Here is a 24447-nt window from a genome sequence, read left to right as displayed (position 1 = left end):
TTATTTATGTATGTATTTATTTATATATTTTTGAGACGGAGTCTTGCTCTGTCACCCAGGCTGGAGTGCAGTGACATAATCTCGGCTCACTGCAACCTCTACCTCCCAGGTTCAAGCAATTTTCCTGCCGCAACCTCCTGAGTAGCTGGGACTACAGGCACGTGCCACCACGCCTGGTTAATTTTTGTATTTTTGGTGCAGATGGGCTTTCACCATGTTGGCCAGGCTGGTCTCGAACCCCTGACCTCGTGATCTGCCCACCTCGACCTCCCAAAGTGCTGGAATTACAGGCATGAGCCACCGTGCCCGACCAATTTATTTATTTATTTTTTTCATTTTATTTTTATCCTTGCACAACCATTTGAAAGCAAAATTTGTATTCAGGAGTGGAATGTAGGAATGTAAATCTCTAGAGAAAAGGCCTTTAGCTCAGATCATATATATGTATTTTCTTTATTCTTTTCTTTCTGCTTCATTTTCCATTTATATATATGTGTGTGTGTATATATGAAGGAACTATATATATATATTTGAGACAGGGTCTCGCTTTGTCACTCAGGCTGAAGTGCGGTGGTGTAATCATGGCTCCTTGCAGCCTTGACCTCTCAGGCTCAAGCAATCCTCCCACCTCAGCCTCCTGAGTAGCTGGAACTACAGGTGTACGGCAGCCTCCATGCCTGGCTAGTTTTTTTTTTTCCTTGGAGAATGAGTCTCACTCTCGCTCAGTCTGGAGTGCAGTGTTGTGATCTCGGCTCACTGCAACCTCTACCTCCCAGGTTCAACGGATTCCCCCGCCCCAGCCTTCCAGGAAGCTGGGACTACAGGTATATGTCACCATGCCTAGTTAATTTTTTTTTTTTCTTTTTTGAGATAGAGTCTCGCCCTGTTGCCTAGGCTGGAGTGCAGTGGCGCGATCTTGGCTCACAGCTACCTCCACCTCCTGAGTTCAAGTAGTCTTCCTGCCTCAGCCTCCTGAATAGCTGGGACTGTAGTTGTGCACCACCACATCTGACTAATTTTTGTATTTTTTTGTAGAGATGAGGTTTAGGTATGTTACCTAGACTGGGCTGGAACACCTGATCTCAAATGATCCACCCTTCTCAGCCTCCCAGAGAGCTGGGATTACAGGCATGCACCACCATGCCTGGCCAGCAATTTTGTATTTTTTTGTAGACACAAGATTGCAACGTATTATCCAGGCTGGTTTCAAATTCCTGGGTTCAAGCAGTCCCCCCACCTTAGCTTCCCAAAGTGCTGGGATTACAGCAGTGAGCCACTGCCCCTACCCTTTTGATGTGTGTTTATTCATTATTTTGTGTTATGGTGCTGATTTACATGCCTTGGGATAATTTAGTTTGAAAGTATATGTCTTTGGGAGTTGACTCTTGCAACTCTTGCTTAGTTAGACCTGTGATCGTTTAGGGATCATTTTCTTATTTAAATTCATTGAGACAATACTTACGAGTCTCCCTAGTCCTGAGGAGCTAATATTAATGTGAGGAGCTGATATTAATGTTGCAACTACCCTCTAACAGCTAACGTAATTAACTTAAATGTTAAAACTTCTTGATACATGATTTAAGCAAGGAGGGTTATATTTGTAATTTTACAATGAAGGTATTCTCTTTTAAAGTAGATTTGGCCCGGTACAGTGGCCTATGCTTGTAATTTCAGCACTTTAGGAGGCTTAGGTGGGAGAATCACTTGGGGCCAGGAGCTTTGAGACCAGTGTGGTGCAACTTCAGGAGAGAATGTGACCGGGGAAAAGAAAAATAAGGCCAGGCACAGAGTGGCTCATGCCTGGTTATTAAAGTCTTATTCAGCCTCTAATCCCAACACTTTGGGAGGCAAAGGTGGGCAGATCACTTGAGATCAGGATTTCAAGAATAGCCTGGTCAACATGGTGAAACCCCATCTCTACTAAAAATAGCAAAATTAGGCCAGGCCCAGTGGCTCATGCCTGTAATCCCAACACTTTGGGAAGCCAGGGCAGGCAGATCATTTGAGGTTGTGAGTTTGAGACCAGCCTGACCAACGTAGAGAAGCCCTGTCTCTACTAAAAATACAAAATTAGCTGGGCGTGGTGGCGCATGCCTGTAATCCCAGCTACTCTGGAGACTGAGGCAGGAGAATCCCTTGAACATGGGAGGCAGAGTTTGTGGGGAGGCGGAGGTGACACTATTACACTCCAGCCTGAGCAGCAAGAGCGAAACTCCATCTGAAAAAAAAACCAAAAACCAAAATTAGCCAGGCGCAGAGGCAGGCATCTGTAATCCCAACTACTTGGGAGGCCGAGGCAGGAGAATTGCTTGAACTTGGGGGCGGAGGCTGCACTGAGCTGAGATTGTGCCACTACACTCCAGCCTGGGTGACAGAGTGAGACTCTGTCTCAAAAGAAAAAAAAAAAAATTATCTAGTCATCTTCTTTCACCAGAGGTATGAAGTACTGCTAGTTTACACCCCATTCTCCAGCTCTCAGACCAGGGAAAATTTTCTTGTGTTTTTTTTGTGTTTTTTTTTTGTTTTTTTTTGAGGCGGAGTCTCGCTCTGTCGCCCGGACTGGAGTGCAGTGGCCAGATCTCAGCTCACTGCAAGCTCCGCCTCCCAGGTTTACGCCATTCTCCTGCCTCAGCCTCCCGAGTAGCTGGGACTACAGGCGCCCACCACCTCGCCCGGCTAGTTTTTGTATTTTTAGTAGAGACGGGGTTTCACCGTGTTAGCCAGGATGGTCTCGATCTCCTGACCTCGTGATCCGCCCGTCTCGGCCTCCCAAAGTGCTGGGATTACAGGCTTGAGCCACCGCGCCCGGCCTGTTTTTTTTTTTTTTTTTGAGATGGGGGTCTCGCTCTGTCACCCAGGCTGGAGTGCAAGTGGCGTGATCTTAGGTCACTGAAACCCCTGCCTCCCAGGTTCAAGCGATTCTTCTGCCTCAGCCTCCTGAGTAGCTGGGACCACAGGCGCGCACAGCACAGTTGGCTTATTTTTGTATTTTTAGTAGAGACAGGGTTTCACCATGTTGCCCAGGCTGAGAAAATTACAGTTGTGAGAATATGTTAGTTTGTCTTTCTGGTTATTAAAGTCTTATTCAGTCTTGTCTCTCGTAATTTTTTGCTTTACTTTCAAGACTCTTTCAGTGAGCCTTGGTCTTAGCACATTTACATTCTTGTGATTTGAAGTCACATTCTGGCACTCAGAACAATAGAGAAAATTGTAATTTTTTATATCTTCACATGATATGTCATCATCGTTTTTGCTCCTGAGTAGCTAAATTTAATGTTGATTTGTATTTTGTACAGTAAAGTATATTTATTTGTGAAATAATTTTTCATTTTCAATTTAAGGATCAAGATTATAGGACTGGCCCAAGTGAGGAGAAACCCAGCAGGCTTATTCGATTAAGTGGGGTGCCTGAAAATGCCACAAAAGAAGAGGTAAGGCATGTCTTCTCTCCTGTTTCTCTGTGTCAGTTAAAAATTAAAAAACCTTTTAATTTGAAAAATTATAGATTCACAAGAAGGTGCAAAGAAATGCACAGAGAAGTCTTGTGTATTTTTCTCCCATCCTCCCTAAGTGTTAATATTTTGCACAACTGTGATGTAGTATCTAAACCAGGAAATTGACCCTGGTATAATTCATAAAGTTTATTCAGATTAGTTTATTCAGATTTCACCATTTATACATGCACTCACTGAGGTGAGGTTAAAAAAAATTATGACAAATGATTGCTCTCTTTAGACCTGATCACATCCTTTACAGCATATTATTTCTGGAGTATGTACATAAGGATGCAGTTTATTTACAATAGTAAAAACTAGAAACTGCCTAACTGCCCGATATCAAAAGATTGGCTGACGAAATTAAGTCTGAACTATGCTGAACTATGGCAGTGCTCACTCTGTGCCAGGCATTGTGTGATACTTACAAGCATTAGTTCATTTAATTACCACATATTTAATATATTCACTCTAAATAATAAGCATTATTGTATACCAGACATTGTTCTAGATACTGAGTGACACAGCAGTGTATATTATAAAGTCACTGCCTCCATGGATAATGAAAAAGCAAGCAAAAGGATTATATACTTTTAGTCAGAGAATAAATACTCTGAAGAAAACTAAAGTGCAGGCCAGGCATGGTAGCTCAGCCTGTAGCTCAGAGACAGAGTCTTGCTCTGTCGCCCAGGCTGGAGTGCGTAATGTGACCTTGGTGCACTGCAACCTCCCCTTCCCCAGTTCAAGCCATTCTCCTGCCGCAGCCTCCTGAGTAGATGGGACTACAGGCATACACCACCATACCCAGCTAATTTTTGTACTTTTAGTACAAAATGGGAGTTTCACCATATTGGTCAGGCTGTTCTCAAACTCCTGACCTCAGGTTATCTCCCTGTCTCTGCCTCCCAAAGTGCTGGGATTACAGGTATGAGCCACCGCGCCCAGCCCATTTTTAATTTTTTTGAGGCATTGTCTCACTTTGTTGCCCATGCTGTAGTGCATTGGCACAATCACTACAGCCTCAAACTTGACCCAATCAAGGCTCGCTACAGCCTCAAACTCCTGGGCTCAAACTATCCTCCCGAGTGTGAGCCACTACTCCTGGCTAATTTTTTTTTTTTTTTTACTTTTATATTTTACTTATTTATTTATTTATTTATTTAGAGACGGCGTCTCGCTCTGTCACCCAGGCTGGAGTGCAATGGCACGATCTCGGCTCACTGCAAGCTCCACCTCCTGGGTTCACGCCATTCTCCTGCTTCAGCCTCCCAAGTAGCTGGGACTACAGGCGCCCGCCACCATGCCCAGCTAATTTTTTGTGTTTTTTAGTAGAGACGGGGTTTCACCATGTTAGCCAGGATGGTCTCAATCTCCTGACCTTGTGATCTGCCCGCCTCAGCCTCCCAAAGTGCTAGGATTACAGGCATGAACCACTGCGCCTGGCCACTTTTTTTTTTTTTTAAGATAGAGTCTCACTCTGTTGCCCAGGCTGGAGTGCAGTGTCATGATCTCGGCTCACTGCAGCCTCAGCCTTCCAGGTTCAAGTGATTCTCCTGCCTCAGCCTTCCAAGTAGCTGGGATTACAGGCATGTGCCACCACACCGGCTAATTTTTGTGTTTTTAGTAGAAATGGGGTTTCACCATGTTAGCCAGGCTGGTCTCGAACTCCTGACCTCAGGTTATCCACCCGCCTTAGATTCCCAAAGTGCTGGGATTACATGTGTGAGCCACCATGTGGCTACCATGTGAGCCACCATGTAGTCTCCTGGCTAATTAAGAAATTTTTTTTTTGTGGAGATAGAGTATCACTATGTTGCCCAGGCTTGTCTCAAACATGTAGCTTTAAGCGATCCTCCCACCTTGGCCTCTCAAAGTGCTGAGATTATAGGCTTGAGCCACTGTATCCCGCCAATTTTTGAATAGTTATGTTCTACTCATTCAATATGTGAATGTCTTGAGTGTTCATAATTTAACTTTGCTTTTACAAAGTATCATGGCTTTAAATTATGTATGATAAAAACCGTTAGGGAAAATCTAATATTCAGTGTTTGATTATGATTTGTGTCATTAGTGTAAATGCCATATTTTTGCAGATTCTTAATGCTTTTCGGACTCCTGATGGCATGCCTGTAAAGAACTTGCAGTTGAAGGAGTATAACACAGGTGAGTTTCTTGACTTGCATGTGGCCTTGGGTTAGCAGGAGTCGAGTCTCTGTCAGATCTCTGCATCATGTGCTACTTAAAATTTGTTTTAAGAAACCACAATTAAAATTTCCAGAAGCCTCCCGTTGGTGCCTCCAAATAACAACCAGCTTTAATCTTAGCTGTGGTTCTTTGTGGATGTTTGTCCACACATGGGTGATGAGGATGCATGTTCCAGTTCTTCTGAATGCCTGTGATATATAAAGAGAGTGTCGCAGCAATAGCCCTGAATATATTTTATATAATTATTTAACTTGCTATGGATGTTCTTCATGGTGGTGGAATGTTTATGTTTGAGCCTAGTAGGATTTAATAAGCTTGCTGTATGTAAAACTTTACATTCATTGCTTCAGAGTAAAATTTATGACTTCCCAGAGAAATTGTACAAATTAGTGGTTTCTTTAATTTTCAGTTTTGCTTTGAGAATGGAGTCCTGTTACAGTTATTTTGTTGAAATCCATGAATAGATCCAGAAGAGCTTTCCCTTTGACATCTGTTCTGTGGTCTGAATGGTAGATTAAACTTTTCAGAATATCCTCCTAGTCGTATTTCACAGCACCAATTTCAGTTATTTCCTTTAAATCTTACTACAGTGAAAGCAGGCAAAGGTGAAATGCCAAGAACTCAAGGTTTTTGACCAATATTTTTAGAACTATGTATAATAATAAGTGGTTTAAAAATAAAGGTAATCTTTAGGTGACCTATTTTGCAGAATTTTAAATGGAAGAGAATAGAGCATGAGTCTTCACAGAACTTAGAATTTCAGTAATTTAGTTAAAGACATCTTCAAGTAAGAACATGTCATGTTTTGAGAATATAATTTACTATTAGCAGTTTATCATGGGATAAAAATTTTGCATTAACTAGATAACTTCTTCAGAATGCTTCTGCGGATGAAAATTATCCACAAAATAAATTTTGGTGCTTGAAAGAATACGGTATTAAGTCCAGAAATAATTTGTTCTGTAATTTGAGAACAAGCTCAGCAAGTGTTATTTCTCAGAGAGCCAATTATTTTTTTGTTTTAAAAACATCAACCCTGAATTTGTGGAAACATGACTAAGAGTAGATATATTGTTCTTCTTGGTATCTCACTTTTGTTGGTTATATTTATTTTTTGCATATGCCTCATACATGCTTTCTTTGGGAACTCAAGGTAGAATTTACAGGCTGGAGATGCTTTTTAACTCTCAGGATGATAACCTCAGTCTTGTTTCATGAACTGTGCTTTCATTAAGTATTGATATGTTTGGAAAGAAGATGTCTTAATATTTAAATAGCCGTTCAAACTCCAGTTTCTTTAGTATTCGTTGACTTTCTAATTGTCAAATTTGTCAGCACAGTAAAAATTATATTAACATATAGGGTCTAGAGAGGAAGTTCTTAAATTTGCTGATCATGGTAGCTATTAGAATTGGCAGACTGAAGACATTGATACACATGGGAAATCATTCAAGATAGTGCTTGAAAATAAAATGAGAAACACCTTTCAGCAAATGCAGTCTTTTCTTGGCATTCTATTAAGTTGTGTTTTTTGTTTGTTTTCGTTTTTTAGTGAAATGATTGGATTACCAGTTTTATGTTATCTATATTACATCTCTATGTGACAAATAGGATGAACTTTTGACAATATGAGCCAGATCATGTTACTCCCATGTCTAAAACCCTCTTAGGGCATTCATCTTCACTTGGAAGAAATTCCCAACTTCTTGTTTTGTCTTACAAACCCATGCATGAGCTGACTCTTGGCTGTCTGATCTCATTCAGTACTGCTCTCCACCTACTCTATTTTACTGTAGCCACACTGAGCTTTTCTCTTGTCTTTGACCAATACAAACTTCTTTCTGTGTCAGGGTCTTTGCACTGCTCTTCCCTCTGATCTTTACTTGTCTTCTGGGGTCTAGTTCTTGGCTTCAGTTTCACCTCTCTGAGGCCTTGTGTCACCCTCAAATCTGAAATCATCTGGTAGTTGTTTTCCATCATATCCTTGTTTGAATCTATCACTGATATTTTTCTCAGTGGATCTATTACTGATTGGATATTTCTATCACTGGTATATTTCAGTTGGGTCTATCACTGATCTATCACTGGTCACTGATTGAATTGAATCTGTCAGTGGTATTGGATCTGTCACGGATACTTTTCTCAGTGGTTTTGTGTATCTTGTTTCTCTCACTAGAGAGGAATGTCAGCAGGAGCCTTATTCCTTCTTGTTTCCACCAGTGACTGACATTCAGTAGGTTCTCTATATGCATGGAATAGATTATTATTTATGATGTATGTGAAGAGCAGCTGTGATTTCCCCTCAGGTGGGGAGCATTAAAGGGTAGTGTAGGTTTCACAGCAGTGCAGCTTAGGTCTTACATATCTGCTAAAGAATATGTCTTGGAACAATCAGATGTTCTGAGAACTATAGTGTTTACTGTTAAAAGATCATATGTGGTAGTCAGGCATGGTGTTGCACACCCGTAGTCCTAACTACTTGGGAGTCTGAGATGGGAGAATTGCTTGAGCCTAGGAGTTTGAGGTCAGCCTGGGCAACATAGCAAGACCTTGTCTCTTAAAAAGAAAAAGAAAAAAAATGTGAATCTTAGTAGTAACACTGACTTAAACTTTTTTTTATAAGAGAAAGAGTCTTACTCTGTTGCCCAGGTTGGAGTGCATTGGTACGATCATAGTTTACTGTAACCTCAAACCCCTGGGCTCAAGTGATCCTTCTGTCCCAACCTCCAGAGTAGTTAGGACTACAGTTGTGCACCATGCCAGGCTAATTTTTAAACTTTTTGTAGAGGCGCAGTCTCACTATGTTGCCCAGGCTGGTCTCGAACTCCTGGGTTCAAGTGATTCTCCTGCCTCATCTTCCCAAAGTGCTGGGATTATAGATATGAACCAGTATGTCCACCCAAAAAGGTGACTTTCATAGGTGAAAACTGGCAGTCAATATTTTAGGCTGAGTGATGACCTGCAGAGACCATGCAGGATGGATATTGCTCATAAGAGGGGAATTGTGGAGTACAGTCTGTCCTTTTAGTTGATGTAATGGAGGGCTGATCTATAACATGGGAGAGAAGATTAATGCCTCTTCATTGACTCTAGTAATGTATTAGTGTGATTTTTGTCTCCTCTAGAGCTGTATAAGTACAGGGTCACAGTTTTATCTAGAAACTGTGAGGTTAAATGAGCTTATGAATTTTTCAAGTTATAGAAATGTAGTTTACATAGATCATATAGGAATTATATCTTCCAGGGGAATGTGTACTGAGACATAATATGCTGCAAAATTATTAATATTGTTACTAAGAGGAGTAAATAAAGACTGAAGCGACTCATTATGGTGTAGGCCAGGACTTGCCTCAAAATGACTTTGTTGAAGTTTACCAAAAAACTTGACATTTATGGGATTTTGGAATTGTAGATAAGAGATTTTGGACCTATATATGTTCTGTATATTTGAATTTTTCTTTTGCCATTTACAAATACATTCTGGCCCCATGAACTGTAAATTATCTTGAGTTACATGATTATTTCTGGAAAAAGTACCAGGAGTAAAATGTCTTTTGGTGACTAGACGAACTCTAGTATATATATAAAATGGAATACTACTCAGCAATAAAGAAGAAACTACTGATGCACCCAACAACATGGATGAATCTCAATGACAATATGCTGAGTGAAAGAAACTAGACTCATAAGGATATATACACTGCCATAAGGAGGAATGAAATACTGATGTATGCTTCAACTTGGATGAACCTTGAAAATATTATGAAAGAAGCTAGACATAAAAGACCAAATACTGTACAATTCAGTTTATATGAAATATCTGGAGTAGGCACACCCATAGAGATAGAAAGCAGATTGGTGGTTGCCAGGGGCTGGGGGAATGGGGAATGACTCCCTAATGGTTATGGTACTTCTTTTGGGCTGATAAAAGTGTTCTGGAACTAGGTAGTAGTAATGGTTGCACAACATTGTGAATGTACTTAATGAATTGTACACTTTAAAATGGTGCATTTTATTTGATGTGTATTTGCTTACAATTTTTTTTTTTTTTTTTTGAGATGGAATCTTGCTCCCGTCACGCAGGCTGGAGTGCAGTGGCACGACCTCAGCTCACTGCAACCTCCACCTCCCGGGTTCAAGCGATTGTCCTTCCTCAGCCTCCCAAGTAGCTGGGATTACAGGTGTGTGCCACCACACCTGGCTAATTTTTTGTATTTTTAGTAGAGATGGGGTTTCGTCTTGTTGGCCAAGCTGGTCTTAAACTCCCGACCTCAGATGATCCACTTGCCTGGGCCTCCCAAAGAGCTAGCATTACAGGTGTGAGCCACTGTGCCCAGCTAGCTTACAATTTTTTAAAAAGGCCACATACTGTATGTGTATGTGTGATTTCACGTATGTGACGTTCTGAAAAAGGCAAAATTTTAGGGATTGGAAATAGTGGTGGCCAGGGTATTGGGGGAGGAGTTAACTATGAAGTGGAAGCATGAGGGAATTTTTGGGCATAATGGAATTGTTCTATATCTTGATTGTGGTAATGATGTATCAATATTATATTCACTGAGTTGATAACTACTGTGGTCATGTTAAAGAACATCTTTTTTTTTGTCTTTTTTTCTTTTTTTTTTAAACGGAGTCTAGTTTTGTCACTCAGTCTGGAGTTTAATGGTGTGATCTCGGCTTCCTGCAACCTCTCCCTCCTGGGTTCAAGCAATTCTCCCTGCCTTAACTTCCGGAGTAGCTGCGATTACAGGCACCTGCCCCCACTCCTAGCTAATTTTTCTAGTTTTTAGTAGGGACGGGGTTGCACCATGTTTAACAGGCTGGTCTTGAACTCCTGACCTCAAGTAATCTGCCTGCCTCAGCCTCCCAAAGTGCTGGAATTACAGACGTGAGCCACCATGCCCAGCTGAGAGCATCTTCATTCTTAGAAAATACATACTGAAGTTTTTAGAAATAAAGTACTGTGATGTATGCAACTTTCTCTCATGGTTTTGAAAAAAATACTTGCTATAAATGGAGAAGGGAGGAAGAGAGTAATGATAAAGTAGATGGATCACAATGTTATTAATAGTTGAATCTGGGGCCAGATGCGATGGGTCACGCCTGTAATCCCAACATTTTGGGAGGCCAAGATAGGTAGATCACCTGAGATCAGGAGTTTGAGACCAGCCTGGACAGCTTGGTGAACAAAACCTGTCTGCTAAAAATACAAGAATTAGCTGGGCGCATTGGCGGGTTCCTGTAATCCCAGCTACTCAGGAGGCTAAGGCAGGAGAATCACTTGAACTTGGGAGGCGGAGGTTGCAGTGAGCCAGGATCATGCCATTGCACTCCAGCCTGGGCGACAGAGCAAGACTCCATCTAAAAACAAAAACAAAAAAAAAGGTTGAACCTGGGTAAAGCATATATGAATCTTTTTCCTGTACTATTATTATTATTATTATTATTATTTTTTTTTTTTTTTTTGAGACGGAGTCTCGCTCTGTCGCCCAGGCTGGAGTGCAGTGGCGTGATCTCAGCTCACTGCAAGCTCCGCCTCCCGGGTTTACGCCATTCTCCTGCCTCAGCCTCCCGAGTAGCTGGGACTACAGGCGCCCACCACCTCGCCCAGCTAGTTTTTTGTATTTTTTAGTAGAGACAGGGTTTCACCATGTTAACCAGGATGGTCCATCTCCTGACCTCGTGATCCGCCCGTCTTGGCCTCCAAAATGCTGGGATTACAGGCTTGAGCCACCACGCCCAGCCTCTTGTACTATTATTATTGCAATTTTTTTTGTAAATTGGAAATTATTTCCAATAAAAAGTTGAAAAACTGACAAAGCTGATTTATTTTATTTTTTATTTTTTTTTGAGACGAAGTCTTGCACTGTCACCTGGGCTGGAGTACAGTGGAGCGATCTTGGTTCACTGCAACCTCCGCCTCGCAGATTCAAGCAATTCTTCTGCCTCAGCCAACCCAGTAGCTGGGATTATAGGCGCCCGCCACCATGCCCAGCTAATTTTTTGTATTTTTTAGTAGAGACGGGATTTCACCATGTTGGCCAGCCTGGTCTCAAACTGACCTCATGATTAGCCTGCCTCAGCCTCCCACAGTGCTGGGATTACAGGCATGAGCCAGGCATCTGGCCTATATTTTATTTTTAAATGATCAGCAGAAACCTTGTAAGCTGAAGACTGCAATGAACAGCTTCTGTCAACAAGTAAGCTATACAGCAGTTGTTCTCAGAGTGGATCCTGGACCATCATCATCTCTTTACCACCTGGGAACTTGTTGGAAATCCAAGTTCTTAAGCCCCATCCTAAACCTACTGAATCAGAAACTCTGGGGTGGTGCCCAGTAGTCTGTGCTTTTAAGAAGTCCTCCAGATAATTTTAATGTACTCTAAGGACCACCGGCAGTAGATAAACTGTTTAGATTCTTTATTCTAGAACTTTTGCATAGTTTAAAAGTGACTTAATAAGCAAGTGAACCTTCTGTAAGTAGACAGAGTTAATGCTTATGTGCTTTAGGAGCCAATGCTGATCACATGCCTTGCCTACCTAATATCAGTTCTCCTGCTCTGCATAGCAGGAGAAGGAGCTATAGTAGTGTTGGTACTATCTTATGACTTCAGTTATATGTAACTAAGGACATATAACTTAGTTGTTTTTTCTGTTTATATAGAGTACACTTCCTCCAGAAATCTTGGAATGGTTGTGGGTCTTTTCATTCACATAGTGTTTCTGTGACATATTAATGCAGGCAGAATTGCTTTTATTTGCATACTACGGTTTTATTTGCATACTACGTGGTATATAAGTTTGCTGTGATATTTTTCCAAAAGGGATTTATATCATTTAAGCAAAAATGATACAGCTTCTAGATTATGTTTCCTAATAAGGCTCAAACATAGAAAGAAATTATAGTAACTGAAGTGCTACAGAATTACTTTAGTACTGGTTTATTAACTAATGTCGCAGAGTTACAGGATTACTAAGGTGGTGTTAGTAGGAAGAAGCAGTATCTTGCTTTAGTCTATCAGTGTTCTTATGGTGAATGGGCAGTTTCTGCATTCTTGGAAAGGAAAATTCTTCTTGGAAAGTGGGTGTTTGCTGCCTGGCATTTTGGGTCTACTGAAAGTGACATTGTAGCAAAGGCCCTGTACCTTCTGCATTTCTTTCTTTCCTTTTTTCTTTTTTTTTAGGTAGAGACAAGGTCTTGCTTTGTTGCCCAGGCTGCCCTTGACCTCCTGTCAAGCAGTCCTCTCACCTTAGCTTCCTGAGTAGCTGGGACTACAGGCGTGTGCCACCATGAGTGGTTAATGTACATTTTTTGTTTGTTATTTGAGACAGTTTCACTCTTGTTGCCCAGGTTGGAGTGCAGTGGCATGATCTCGGCTCACTACAGCCTCTGCCTCCTGGGTTCAAGCGCTTCTCCTGCCTCAGCCTCCCAAGTAGCTGGGATTACAGGCTCCTGCCACCATGCCCAGCTAATTTTTTGTATTTTTTTAGTAGAGAGGGGGTTTCATCATGTTGGCCAGGCTGGTCTCGAACTCCTGAGCTCCTTGGCCTCCCAAAGTGCTGGGATTACAGGCGTGAGCCACGACGCCCAGCCTAAATTTTTTTTTTTTTTGTAGAGATGGAGTCTTGCTATGTTGCTCGGGCTGGTCTTACACTCCAAGGCTCAAGCAATCCTCCTGCCTTGGCCTCCCAAAGTGCTGAGATTACAGGTGTGAGACACTGAGGCCAGCTGCCCTTTACATTTCTTAAGGGTAACAGGCTCATGTCCTTTCATTATTCACAACTGAAATATTTTGAGTCTTTACTTCTGTATCAATATAACAGAAGTAACTTCCTTATGAATAAAATTCCAGAGAGAATCTTTCAATATAGGGATAGAAATCCATTGTGAAACTGGAGAATTGACACTGATGATATAAAACATGCACAGTAGCCAAGTGTGGCGATGTGTGCCTGTAGTCTTAGCTACTCAGGAGTCCGAGACATGAGCTCAGGAGTTCGTGACCAGCATGAGTAATATAGTGAGACTCTGTCTCAAGAAAAGGAAAAAAAAAGTGCATAGTTTATTGGTATCCCAAGTGGAGGAGCTAAAGACAGAATAACTTAACATCATTTAGGAAAAAAATGAAAATAATTGAAAAGTGCAATAATTTTGCAGTGTTTTTGGCATTTACAAAATAGGTAAACACTTTTAGTTTCTTTTTTTTTTTTTTTTTTTTGAGACGGAGTCTCGCTCTGTCGCCCGGGCTGGAGTGCAGTGGCCAGATCTCAGCTCACTGCAAGCTCCGCCTCCTGGGTTTACGCCATTCTCCTGCCTCAGCCTCCCAAGTAGCTGGGACTACAGACGCCTGCCACCTCGCCCGGCTAGTTTTTTGTATTTTTTAGTAGAGATGGGGTTTCACCGTGTTAGCCAGGATGGTCTCGATCTCCTGACCTCGTGATCCGCCCGTCTCGGCCTCCCAAAGTGCTGGGATTACAGGCTTGAGCCACCACGCCCGGCCACACTTTTAGTTTCTTGGGGAAAAGGTGACCATCGGCTGATTGGAAAATATCATTTTTACTTGTCACATCTCTAAAACAGCAGAAGTTCTTGTTTTTAATCAGGAGTCCTATCAGGTTTCATACAACATTCGGGGAGGATGTGGCAGTTGAAACTTAAGGAAACTTAGTTTCCTTAAGGTGACTGAGCTTAAAAAATCAGAATGATTAGGAAGCCAAGAGACAGTTTTAGGGGTAGGCTAGTCTTGTGGAGGCAGTGGATGGACTCTTTGGCTGGCCTAGGGAAGAATCTGTGATTCAGTGCTGCAGGGATCAGGTGACCCTGGTGAGAGAGGTCCTGGAAAAAGGGTTAATTTGGTCATTTTTGGAATGACCTGGGATTTGGCTTATTTATTTTATTTTTACTTTTATTTTTATTTATTTATTTTTTTTGAGACGGAGTCTCGCTGTGTAGCCCAGGCTGGAGTGCAGTGGCGCGATCTCGGCTCACTGCAAGCTCCGCCTCCCTGGTTCCCGCCATTCTCCTGCCTCAGCCTCCGAGTAGCTGGGACTACAGGCGCCCGCCACCGCGCCCGGCTAGTTTTTTGTATTTTTAGTAGAGACGGGGTTTCACCGTGTTAGCCAGGAGGGTCTCGATCTCCTGACCTCGTGATCCACCCGCCTTGGCCTCCCAAAGTGCTGGGATTACAGGCTTGAGCCACCGCGCCCGGCCTATTTATTTTATTTTTAAAATTTCCCGCTGGGCACAGTGGCTCATACCTGTAATCCCAGCACTTTGGAAGGCCAAGGCCAGTGGATCGCTTGAGCTCAGGAGTTCGAGACCACCCTGGGCAACATGGTGAAACTCCATCTCTCCAAAAAAATACAAAAAAAATTAGCTGGACATGGTGGTGCATACCTGTAGTCCCAGCTACTGAGGAGGCTAAAGCAGGAAGATCAGTTGAGCTAGGGAGGTGAGGGTGGAGGTTGCAGTGAGCCAAGATCATGCCACTGCACTCCAGCATGGGCAACAGAGAGAGACCCTGTCTCAAAAAAATGAAATGGTGAATGTAAAATAAAATGGTAGCTCACGCCTATAATCCCAATACTTTGGGAGGCCGAGGTAGGTGGATAACTTGAGGCCAGGAGTTACAGACCAACCTGGTCAACATGGCAAAACCCCATCTCTACTAAAAATACAAAAACTAGCCGGGCTGGTGGTATATGCCTATAATCCCAGCTACTTGGGAGGCTGAGGCAGAGGTCTCAGTGAGCTGAGATCACACCACTGCACTCCAGACTGGATGACAGAGTGAGACCCTGTCTGAACATCACATCACATCACATCACATCACATCACATCACATCACATCACATCATAACATCATAACATAACATAACATAACATAACATAACATAACATAACATAACATAACATATAAATTTTCAAGGCAGAAATCTTGTAGTCAGCCTTACTGTTTGTTGACAAGGACATGGTCCTGAGCACAGAAATCTCGGCAGTTAATAAAACCAAGAAGACGGATACTAATTAAAGAAGTTTCCAGATTTTGCATCTTCTGGCATCTCAGCTAAATGGCTCTGAGGAAGAGGATGCCACTTACCAGTTTTGAGACACAGACAGGTTATATTCTCTTCCTCAAAACCATTTAGCTGAGATGGAATTTGCCTCTCTGATGCTGGGGAAGGTGTTTGAATTCTGTTTACAGCCCTCTGTCAGTTCCACTGCCTTGCCGAGTTCTCTCACCCTTCTTTAGATAGAATTGCTGTTGGCTTCTGTAGTCCTCACTTACCTCTTTTGCCAAATGCTCAGGTAGCTTTGGCTGAGTCTTCCAGGTTTGATAAGGCTGTATGGGGCTTCCTGTGCCTTTTGGTAGCTAGAAGTCACTGAAGAGTTACTTCTGCTAGAGTGACAAGAAGAAAAGGGTCATTACTCAGCTTGTATAGTGCAGGGGCTGCTTGACTCCCAGCTTCAGTCTAGGCAGGGGAATTTATTTATACAGTTACCTTAAATGAGCACCAGATAGAGGCCATCTATAAAAACTGTTTACAGGATTTAAAAATACATTGACATTGGCTTTTGCCTTTAACCTTCTGCTTGCAACAGAACATCTGATGAGACCTATGCTGCTCACCGTTTCTAGGTTGCATTCTCTACCCTTGCAGTGTAAATTAAGTTTTTCGTGGTTCCATGTTTCTTGCTTAGGTTCTCTCTTAGGTCTTCTGTCTGATTTAAATGTAAGCCTTCTTAGGACTAGATAGTGGTGATGGTTGCACTACTTTGTCAATATATCACTGAATTGTATGTATTCACTCTTTTAAGAATGAGTTTTTGGTATGTGAATTATGTCAATTTTATTTATTTATTTATTTTTTTAGATGAAGTCTCACTCTTGCCCAGGCTGAAGCGCAGTGGTGCAATCTCAGCTCACTGCAACCTCTGCCTCCTGGGTTCAAGCGATTCTCCTGCCTCAGCTTCCCGAGTACCTGGGATTACAGGTGCACACCACTATGCCTGGCTAATTTTTGTGTTCTGTTTTTTTTTTGTTTTTTTTGTTTTTTTTTTTGAGACGGAGTCTTGCTCTGTTGCCCAGGCTGGAGTGTAGTGGCATGATCTTGGCTGACTACAACCTCTGCCTCTCGGGTTTAAGCAATTCTCCTGCCTCGGCCTCCTGAGTAGCTGGGACTACATGTGCATGCCACTATACCACGCCTAGCTAATTTTTTGTATTTTTATTAGAGACGGGGTTTCACCATGTTAGCCAGGATGGTCTTGATCTCCTGACCTCGTGATCCTCCCGCCTCAGCCTCCCAAAGTGCTGGGATTATAGGCATGAACCACCGTACCTGGCCAATTTTTGTATTTTTAGTAGACAGGGTTTCACCATGTTGACCAGGCTGGTCTCAATCTCTGACCTCAAGTGATCCACCTAGCTCAGCCTCCCAAAGTGCTGGAATTATATAGTGAGCCACCATGCGTGGTAAATTATGTCAATTTTAAAAAATCTTTTTGAAAATTGGTTAAGTCATGTAAATATTGATTTCTTAAAGGTGTTTTCATAAGTACAGAGAATATTCAAAGTTTCAGCAAAAATGTTAACAGCCCACTGATTGGTACTTATACCTTGCTGGTATAATTCATAATTGATTGTTCTTAGTCTCAGTTCAGTACATTGTGCTATGTATAGAAAATGTTGTATTTTCATTTTTAAAAATTATTATTATTATTTTGAGATGGAGTCTTACTCTGTCGCCCAGGCTGGACTGCAGTGGCACAGTCTTGGTTCACTGGCAACCTTCACCTCTCAGATACAAGTGATTCTTCTGTGTCAGCCTCCTGAGTAGCAGGGATTACAGGCACCCGCCACCATGCCTGAGTAATTTTTGTATTTTTTTTTTTTTTTTTGGTAGAGACAGGGTTTCACCATGTTAGCCAGGCTGATCTTGAACTTCTGACCTCAAGTGATCCATTCGCCTCAGACTCCCAAAGTGCTGGAATTACAGATGTGAGCCATTGCGCCCAGCCCATTTTAAAAAATTAAACCGGCCAGGCGCGGTGGCTCACGTCTGTAATCCCAGCACTTTGGGAGGCAGAGGCAGGCGGATCACAAGGTCAGGAGATCGAGACCATCCTGGCCAACATGGCGAAACTCTGTGTCTACTAAAAAAACAAAAATTAGCCGGGTGTGGTAGTCCCAGCTACTCAGGAGGCTGAGGCAGGAGAATTGCTTGAGCCCGAGAGGCAGAGGTTGCAGTGAGCCGAGATTGTGTGCCATCGTACTCCAACCTGGATGACAGAGCAAGACTCTGTCTCAAAAAAAAAAAAAAGTATAAGGAGTATTCACATTTCTATGAAATCTGTAAATTTAGGTTAGAAAATTTAGTTAGCTATATTTTGTAATAGTTATATAAATAAGCACAAAGACCCTCCATCCTTCTTTCTAGCACGTGACAGTGGAAGAAAAGGGTAATAAAGTAGATTTTTTGTTACTCTCATTGGTAAAAATAAATCTGTCCATGAGAAGGTTAACACCGAGTTTACCATCTTGATGATTCCATATGGTTCCTAGCAATTCTGATCTCAAGGTTGGTTGGCAGAATGTTTAGGTCTCTGGGTAGAATATCTTCTGTGCCTTTTCTGTGAATTGTAAAATTACATTTGGGAAATAAAGAAAAAAAAATCCCTGATTATCCCACTATAGCAATACAACCACTGTAATCATTTTGGTATATGGTTGTGTTGCATTATGTGAATTTTCTGATTTTTGTGTGTACACCTGTGCTCATTTGAACTGTATCCCCTCCCCACTTCCCACACCCTGTTTTCTCACTCCTGGAGTGAGCCTGGGCAGTGGGGATGAGACTCGCCTGTGGCTTCAGTTTGTTTCCTTTTCTAAGTTTCTCTGAGTGGGCATTCACTGTGCTGGCTGTGATTCTGTTATAATTTAAAGCAGTATATTTTCATACCTTATGGCCCTTAAATGCAAGCCAACCTCTTCATCTGGTGTCAACCAAAGGAAAAGTGATTTATTGCAGCACTGGAGGAAAAACTGGCAATGTTGGACTTACCTAAATTGAAAGATGGTATGTTGTTCTTCACCTTGGGGTCTTCAAGTATGATTTTGACAGTGCATGGTTTTTATCTCACATGCTGACTTTTGTCTCTAACCCCTGAGTTAGATGCAATTTAATTCCAGTCCTTTTTCCTATATACATTTTACATAATTATCCATAAGGGTATATTCATTTTTAAGGCTCTTAAAATATACTATATCAAGTATCTTTCCATATTGCTATACAATTTTTGTAGCCGTCATTTACAAGACATTTTAGTTTTCATCTTTTCAGCAGAATTTTGGGAGCTAGTATAATCAGCTCCTGAGAATGCTTTCTAATTTGCATACTCAGGTCTACTCACAATAGTTCTGCCATAGATATTTTAAAATAGAAGCAACTGTTATGCTGCTAAGTTGAATATTTTTTAACTAGGCTTATTAACGGGCATAGATGTATGTTTTCAGGCATATGAGACTCTTTCTGTAACTGAGCTTTTAGAGTTTAGAATTAAGATTATTTAAGTTAGTCTGTGATCTTGTTGAAGAGTGAGAGGCTAGAGTGTAGTGGTTAAAAACATCAACTTGAATCTGGACTGCTTGCATTTAAAACTCAGTATTGGTACTTACTTGGTTACTTTGATCAATTTACCTATCCTTTCTTTGCCTTCTTCTCCATGGCTAAAATCAGGCTAATAGTATTTACCTCATAAGATAGTATTATGAATATTAAATCAGTATATACAAAGTATTTAGAATAAAATCTTGAACCAACAAGTTCTCTGTAAATATTACTTACTTTCATTGTCTATTTTTCTCATTGCTGAAAATCCTTATGGCACAACCATGAGTCTTGAACACACAAAATACCTTTTTTTTTTTTTTTGTAAACGTTTTAGGCAGTATAGTTAAACCTTAAATTTCTGTTCTTGTTTGATAGCTAAAGTTTCAGTCAGAATAAATTTAGTGTTGGGCTTGTGAATATAATATTAAATCTGAAGTATGTTGTCAACATACAGTATTGCAGGGTTGATGTCTAGAAATGCTATATTAGATTCTCATAATGTTTTCTGTATCTTTTTATTCCCAGTGTCTACTTGTCCTTTAGCAAAGTATGAACGTTGTCATGAATCTTTTCTCTCTGTCCACAGATTCTGTGTGCTTCTCTGGGCCACAGTAGTTACTTCTTTAAGCACAGAAAGGAAGCTTAGGGCTTTGCCAGTTTTGGTGTTTGTTCCCTATGTTTTCCATCCAGGCAGCTATGGGGAGGGTTGCTTTCCACACATCTGGGTACTCCATTGATATGTTCTATAGAGGTAATCAACACACTCGAGAGTACACCTGCTCGTTCCGTGGCTAACCCTTTCTGATTGTGGACATGCATTTGAGTGTTTGCAGTGGATATTTGGTGCTAACAGGTGTCTTAGTTCCTTCTGTTATTCTGTAATGTTTCCCAAGAATATTCAGAGTTGCTTATAAAATGCAGAGTGATTTATGTATTAGGAGTTCACTGAGTTTGACCAAGAAGATTCACTTGAAAGGAATTAACAAAACAGTTTCCATTGTTAATAGGATGTGCAAGCTGTTTCTCTGAAGTACTTTTATTTCTTCAGAGTTATTAAGCAGAGGAGACTGATTTTGTGGTAAGTTTGGAGGGGTTAGTTTTTAATCCATGTTGGTCAAAGTCGTGAAAGTAGATTAGAAAATCTGTTTCTCATCCTACAGTAGTGCTGAGGTTTCTAGTAGATTGTTTTTCTTCTTCCTAGTCATTTTCTGAAACTCAAAGCAAGGATCAACCCATACCATTGTAATGTTTCATAGTGAGCTTGGAGTAGTTAACAAGTCTAAAATCAAAGTTTATTATTAGTAGTAAAACATTTTAAAGCCATTTATTTCATGTGACAAGGAATCTTAACTCATTTCACCAAATGTGGTATGTTTTTAAACTTATACTTTCTATTGCTCTAGGTTTATTGATCTTTGACACATTGATTCAGTGATACCAGTTTCCTATTGTTATATATACTTTGTGGTCAAAATTATCATAGGGTTTTGTGTTTTTCTTTGCCTGAGTTTTGTTTCTCATCTGAACATCACATCTTTTTCTTGCTGTTCCATTTACACAGTGTCATTCTTAGAGATGAGCTTCTTTATCCTCTGAGGCACTGGAGGAAGCATGGAAGCCACATGGGGAGCATTGCATTGACAAGTGTATTTTTGTAGTCACATGGTGGCAGTATCAGGGAAATTACAGGAACTGGTTAGATTTGAGTTCAGCAACCTATGAATCCCAGGACTTCCCAGTCTAGTGGATCATAGGACCTCAGGTGATCCGCCTGCCTTGGCCTCCCAAAGTGCTGCAAGTGACACTTGCTTAGGAGTAAGGTGAAGGGTATTTTATAGCTCTAATGGTTTGTACAATTCTTAAACATGTATTGATTGCTAACAACTGCTGTCTTTCTCCCAGCTTGCCCCACCACCAGTCTTTGTGCATAAGCACAATTTTGGACACAGTTATTTGTACTTATTTATGCTTTTACACCTTCTTCCTTTTATAAAGATTTTAGCTGGTTTATGACTTGAGTTGAAACAAGGAAAAAAAGAGGAGACCTGAAATGGTCTGTCCCCTGCCAACCAGAAGCCTCCTGTGGTATCCAAACAGAATAGTTGCCTCAGTCTGTCAGCACTTCTGTCTTTGAAGGTGGTTTCTGCTTGAAAAGTGGTGACTATTAGCATAGCCTGGGGATAATTGCTTTTTTTTCTTTCGGGATACTTTTTTTTTTTTCCTAGATACTTTCTTGCTCTTGTCGACTTTGTTTTTCTGAAAGATTTAGCCTGTGGTTAAAATGTTTCGGGTCCCCACGTGAACTCTCTGTGGGATTACCCAATTCTGGGGTACCTTCACCAGATCACCAATGCTAAAGAGGGCAAAGGATCTTCTTGGTTAATAGAAAAGACTATTTTGGAATGAATCTCAAAGTCCAGAAACATCGAGATTTTCCTTCAGTACTTTTTTCTATTTGGGGTAGCAACTTTACTTAGTGTAGGGGAGGGACGGGTTAGTTGGGAGGGCTTGTGTTTAAGGGGTTCAGAAACCGGGGATTTAAGTGTGTCTTTTGTGTTTGCAAGGCACTAACACCACTCCCGTCTGTATTTAAATGCTGTCCCCAGGTTACGACTATGGCTATGTCTGCGTGGAGTTTTCACTCTTGGAAGATGCCATCGGATGCATGGAGGCCAACCAGGTTGCTTTATACTTCGGTCAAATGATGCTGGAAGGATATATTTTTTATATATATGGGGAGGGAGGGTTTCAAATGATTTCACTCTGGAAAGGTACAAGAAGTCTATCTTTGGAGCATACTGCATTCCAACCATCGGTTGTGAGGAAAATCTTTAAAAAGGCTGGAAAGCTTTCTCTAGAAAACTTAATGGGCACAGAGTGCATTTTAAAAGCTAGAGCCCAGTTGCTTTTGGACTAGATTCCAAAGACAATAGTTAGAGGGAAAAAAAAAATGACACATCTGGAGTGTTTCCTCTTGGAGTGTGACTGAGATGGTAATCCTGATGCAAAGAATGATCCTTGATTGTCTGTGACCCCAAGGATCTGCCTAGCACAGAAATTCTAGGTCAATAGTTACACCCAGACCTAGGGTGAAGACCTCAGATGGTGATTCCTATGGCATCAGGTCCTGCCTGCAGGGACTACTTCCAAAAGAGAGCTATCAGGGAAGAGAGAGGAGTGGATTGTTGATGTCTATTGCATTCATCATAGTTCTTTGCCAATTGGAGTTGCATACTCAAGTCCTTGGCTGCGTATAGTCAGAGCTGGTGAATCAGAATCTGTACTCACCTTACGTTTGAACTATCTGGAGTGATTCAGCTTGCCACCTAGATTTTTCATCTATGTCTTTAATTGAACCCTGCCTGGTAGTTTTGGGAGGAATTTATAAATGGGTAGAATCCTTGCTGTTATGGTGTTTCCTTGGGGAAAGTTGTTTTCTTTGAGTTGTTGCAGTTCCTCTGTCTGTAAAGAAGGAAAAGAAACTTAGGAATGTAGTTTGATTTTTTTTTTTTTTTTTTTAATGTATCCACTGCCTATACTTAACAGTGTGAATACAGTGGGCCCAGAATCTTTTTTTTTTTTTGCTCTTGTTGCCAAGGCTGGATTGCAATGGTGCGATCTCGGCTCACCGCAACCTCCGCCTCCCTGGTTCAAGCGATTCTCCTATCTCAACCTACCGAGTAGCTGGGATTACAGGCATGTGCCACCATGCCTGGCTGATTTTGTATTTTTAGTAGAGATAGGGTTTCTCCACATTGGTCAGGCTGGTCTCAAACTCCCGACCTCAGGTGATCCGCCTGCCTTGGCCTCCCAGAGTGCTGGGATTACAGGCATGAGCCACCGTGCCCAGCCAGGCCCAGAATCTTAAAAGAAGGCTCTGCCAGGGAAGAGTAGTTATTCCATGAGAACTCTTCTCCTTCTATAGCCTGATGCTTTGTTCAGCTTTGTTTAACTCAGTGTGGCTCATTATATGTACTTTTCTCTTCTTGGCCAAGTTCTCTTATGGGTATGGAGATGACATGCTCTAAATGCTTTGGGAGCAAGCACTCATTAGAGAAGACTTTTGATGTATCCTTACCTTGTTAGTAGTTTAAGCTTATCAGATCCTTAGAGAATGACGGGCTTAGGACCATATACCCTAGACTTAAGAGGGTTCTCATTGACCATTTGTTGAGTGTCCATCACTGAATCACTTACCAAATACAGTTGACACTCTGTCCACAGGTTCCACACCCATAGATTCAACCAAATGCTGATTGAACATATTCAGGAAAAAGATACATTAACAATACAACAATAAAAAATAATACAGGCCAGGAGTGGTAGCTTACCTCTGTAATCCCAACATTTTGGGAGGCCCAGGTGGGAGGATTGCTTGAGGCCAGGAGTTTGAGACCAGCCTGGGCAACATAGGGAGACTCCATCGCTACAAAAAATAAAAGTGAAAAATGTAGCCAAGTGTGGTGGCGTGAACCTGTAGTCCTATCAACTTGGGAGGCTAAAATGAGAGGATTACTTGAGCCCAGATTGAGACTGCAGTGAGCTGTGATCACTCTGCTGTACTCTAGCCTGGGGTGACAGAGTGAGACCCCATCTCAAAAAACAAACAAAAAAGTACAGTTAACTATTTATGTAGTCTTTATTAGGTATTAGATATTATAAGTAATTTAGAGATGGTTTAAAGTGTATTGGAGGATGTGTGTAGGTTGTATGCAAATACCATATGATTATATATAAGGGACTTGAGCATCCTCAGATTTTTGTGTCCTTGTGGGTCCTGGAACCAATCCCCCATGGACACCAAGGGACAACTGTACTAATCATGTGTCAGAAACTGCTACATGCCAATTTTGGAGAGAAGAAAAAAGCTTCCAATCTGTGTGCTTACGATGGATCCTATTCTGACAATCTGTCCAATTTTGAGAACACTCATTAATTCATAAGCAACTTGTTCTTATCAGTGAATGGTGATTAAGTCCTTTGCCTCTGTACTAAGTACTCAATGTAATAACTGATAGCTGAATGCTGTAAAGAAAACAAAGCAGGGTGTCAGGAGAATGCATCATGGTGGCAATTTTAGAGGGGTGGTTAGGGAAACTTCTTGAGGAGTGACATACATTTGAGTTGTGACTCA

At 41.4% G+C, this 24447-nt stretch overlaps 1 protein-coding gene across 8 annotated transcripts in view; it reads left to right on the top strand.

Annotated features, from left to right (window-relative positions):
- The window catches only part of RBM6 (RNA binding motif protein 6), a 127198-nt gene that overhangs the window by 29136 nt on the left and 73615 nt on the right, over positions 1–24447 (top strand). For 7 of the 8 annotated variants that reach the window (XM_030939070.1, XM_010369412.2, XM_030939015.1 and 4 more), the window contains 3 exons: positions 3342–3431; positions 5588–5657; positions 21920–21993. In XM_030939070.1, the coding sequence (XP_030794930.1) occupies positions 3342–3431; positions 5588–5657; positions 21920–21993 (234 nt within the window). The remainder of the gene's footprint in view (positions 1–3341; positions 3432–5587; positions 5658–21919; positions 21994–24447) is intronic. The other variant, XM_030939263.1, reaches the window with a different exon arrangement.

Source organism: Rhinopithecus roxellana, chromosome 1, assembly GCF_007565055.1.
Source record: "Rhinopithecus roxellana isolate Shanxi Qingling chromosome 1, ASM756505v1, whole genome shotgun sequence".
Classification (NCBI taxonomy): domain Eukaryota; kingdom Metazoa; phylum Chordata; class Mammalia; order Primates; family Cercopithecidae; genus Rhinopithecus; species Rhinopithecus roxellana.
Note: the sequence above shows the minus strand (reverse complement) of the source record. Positions and strands in the feature narration are given on the sequence as shown.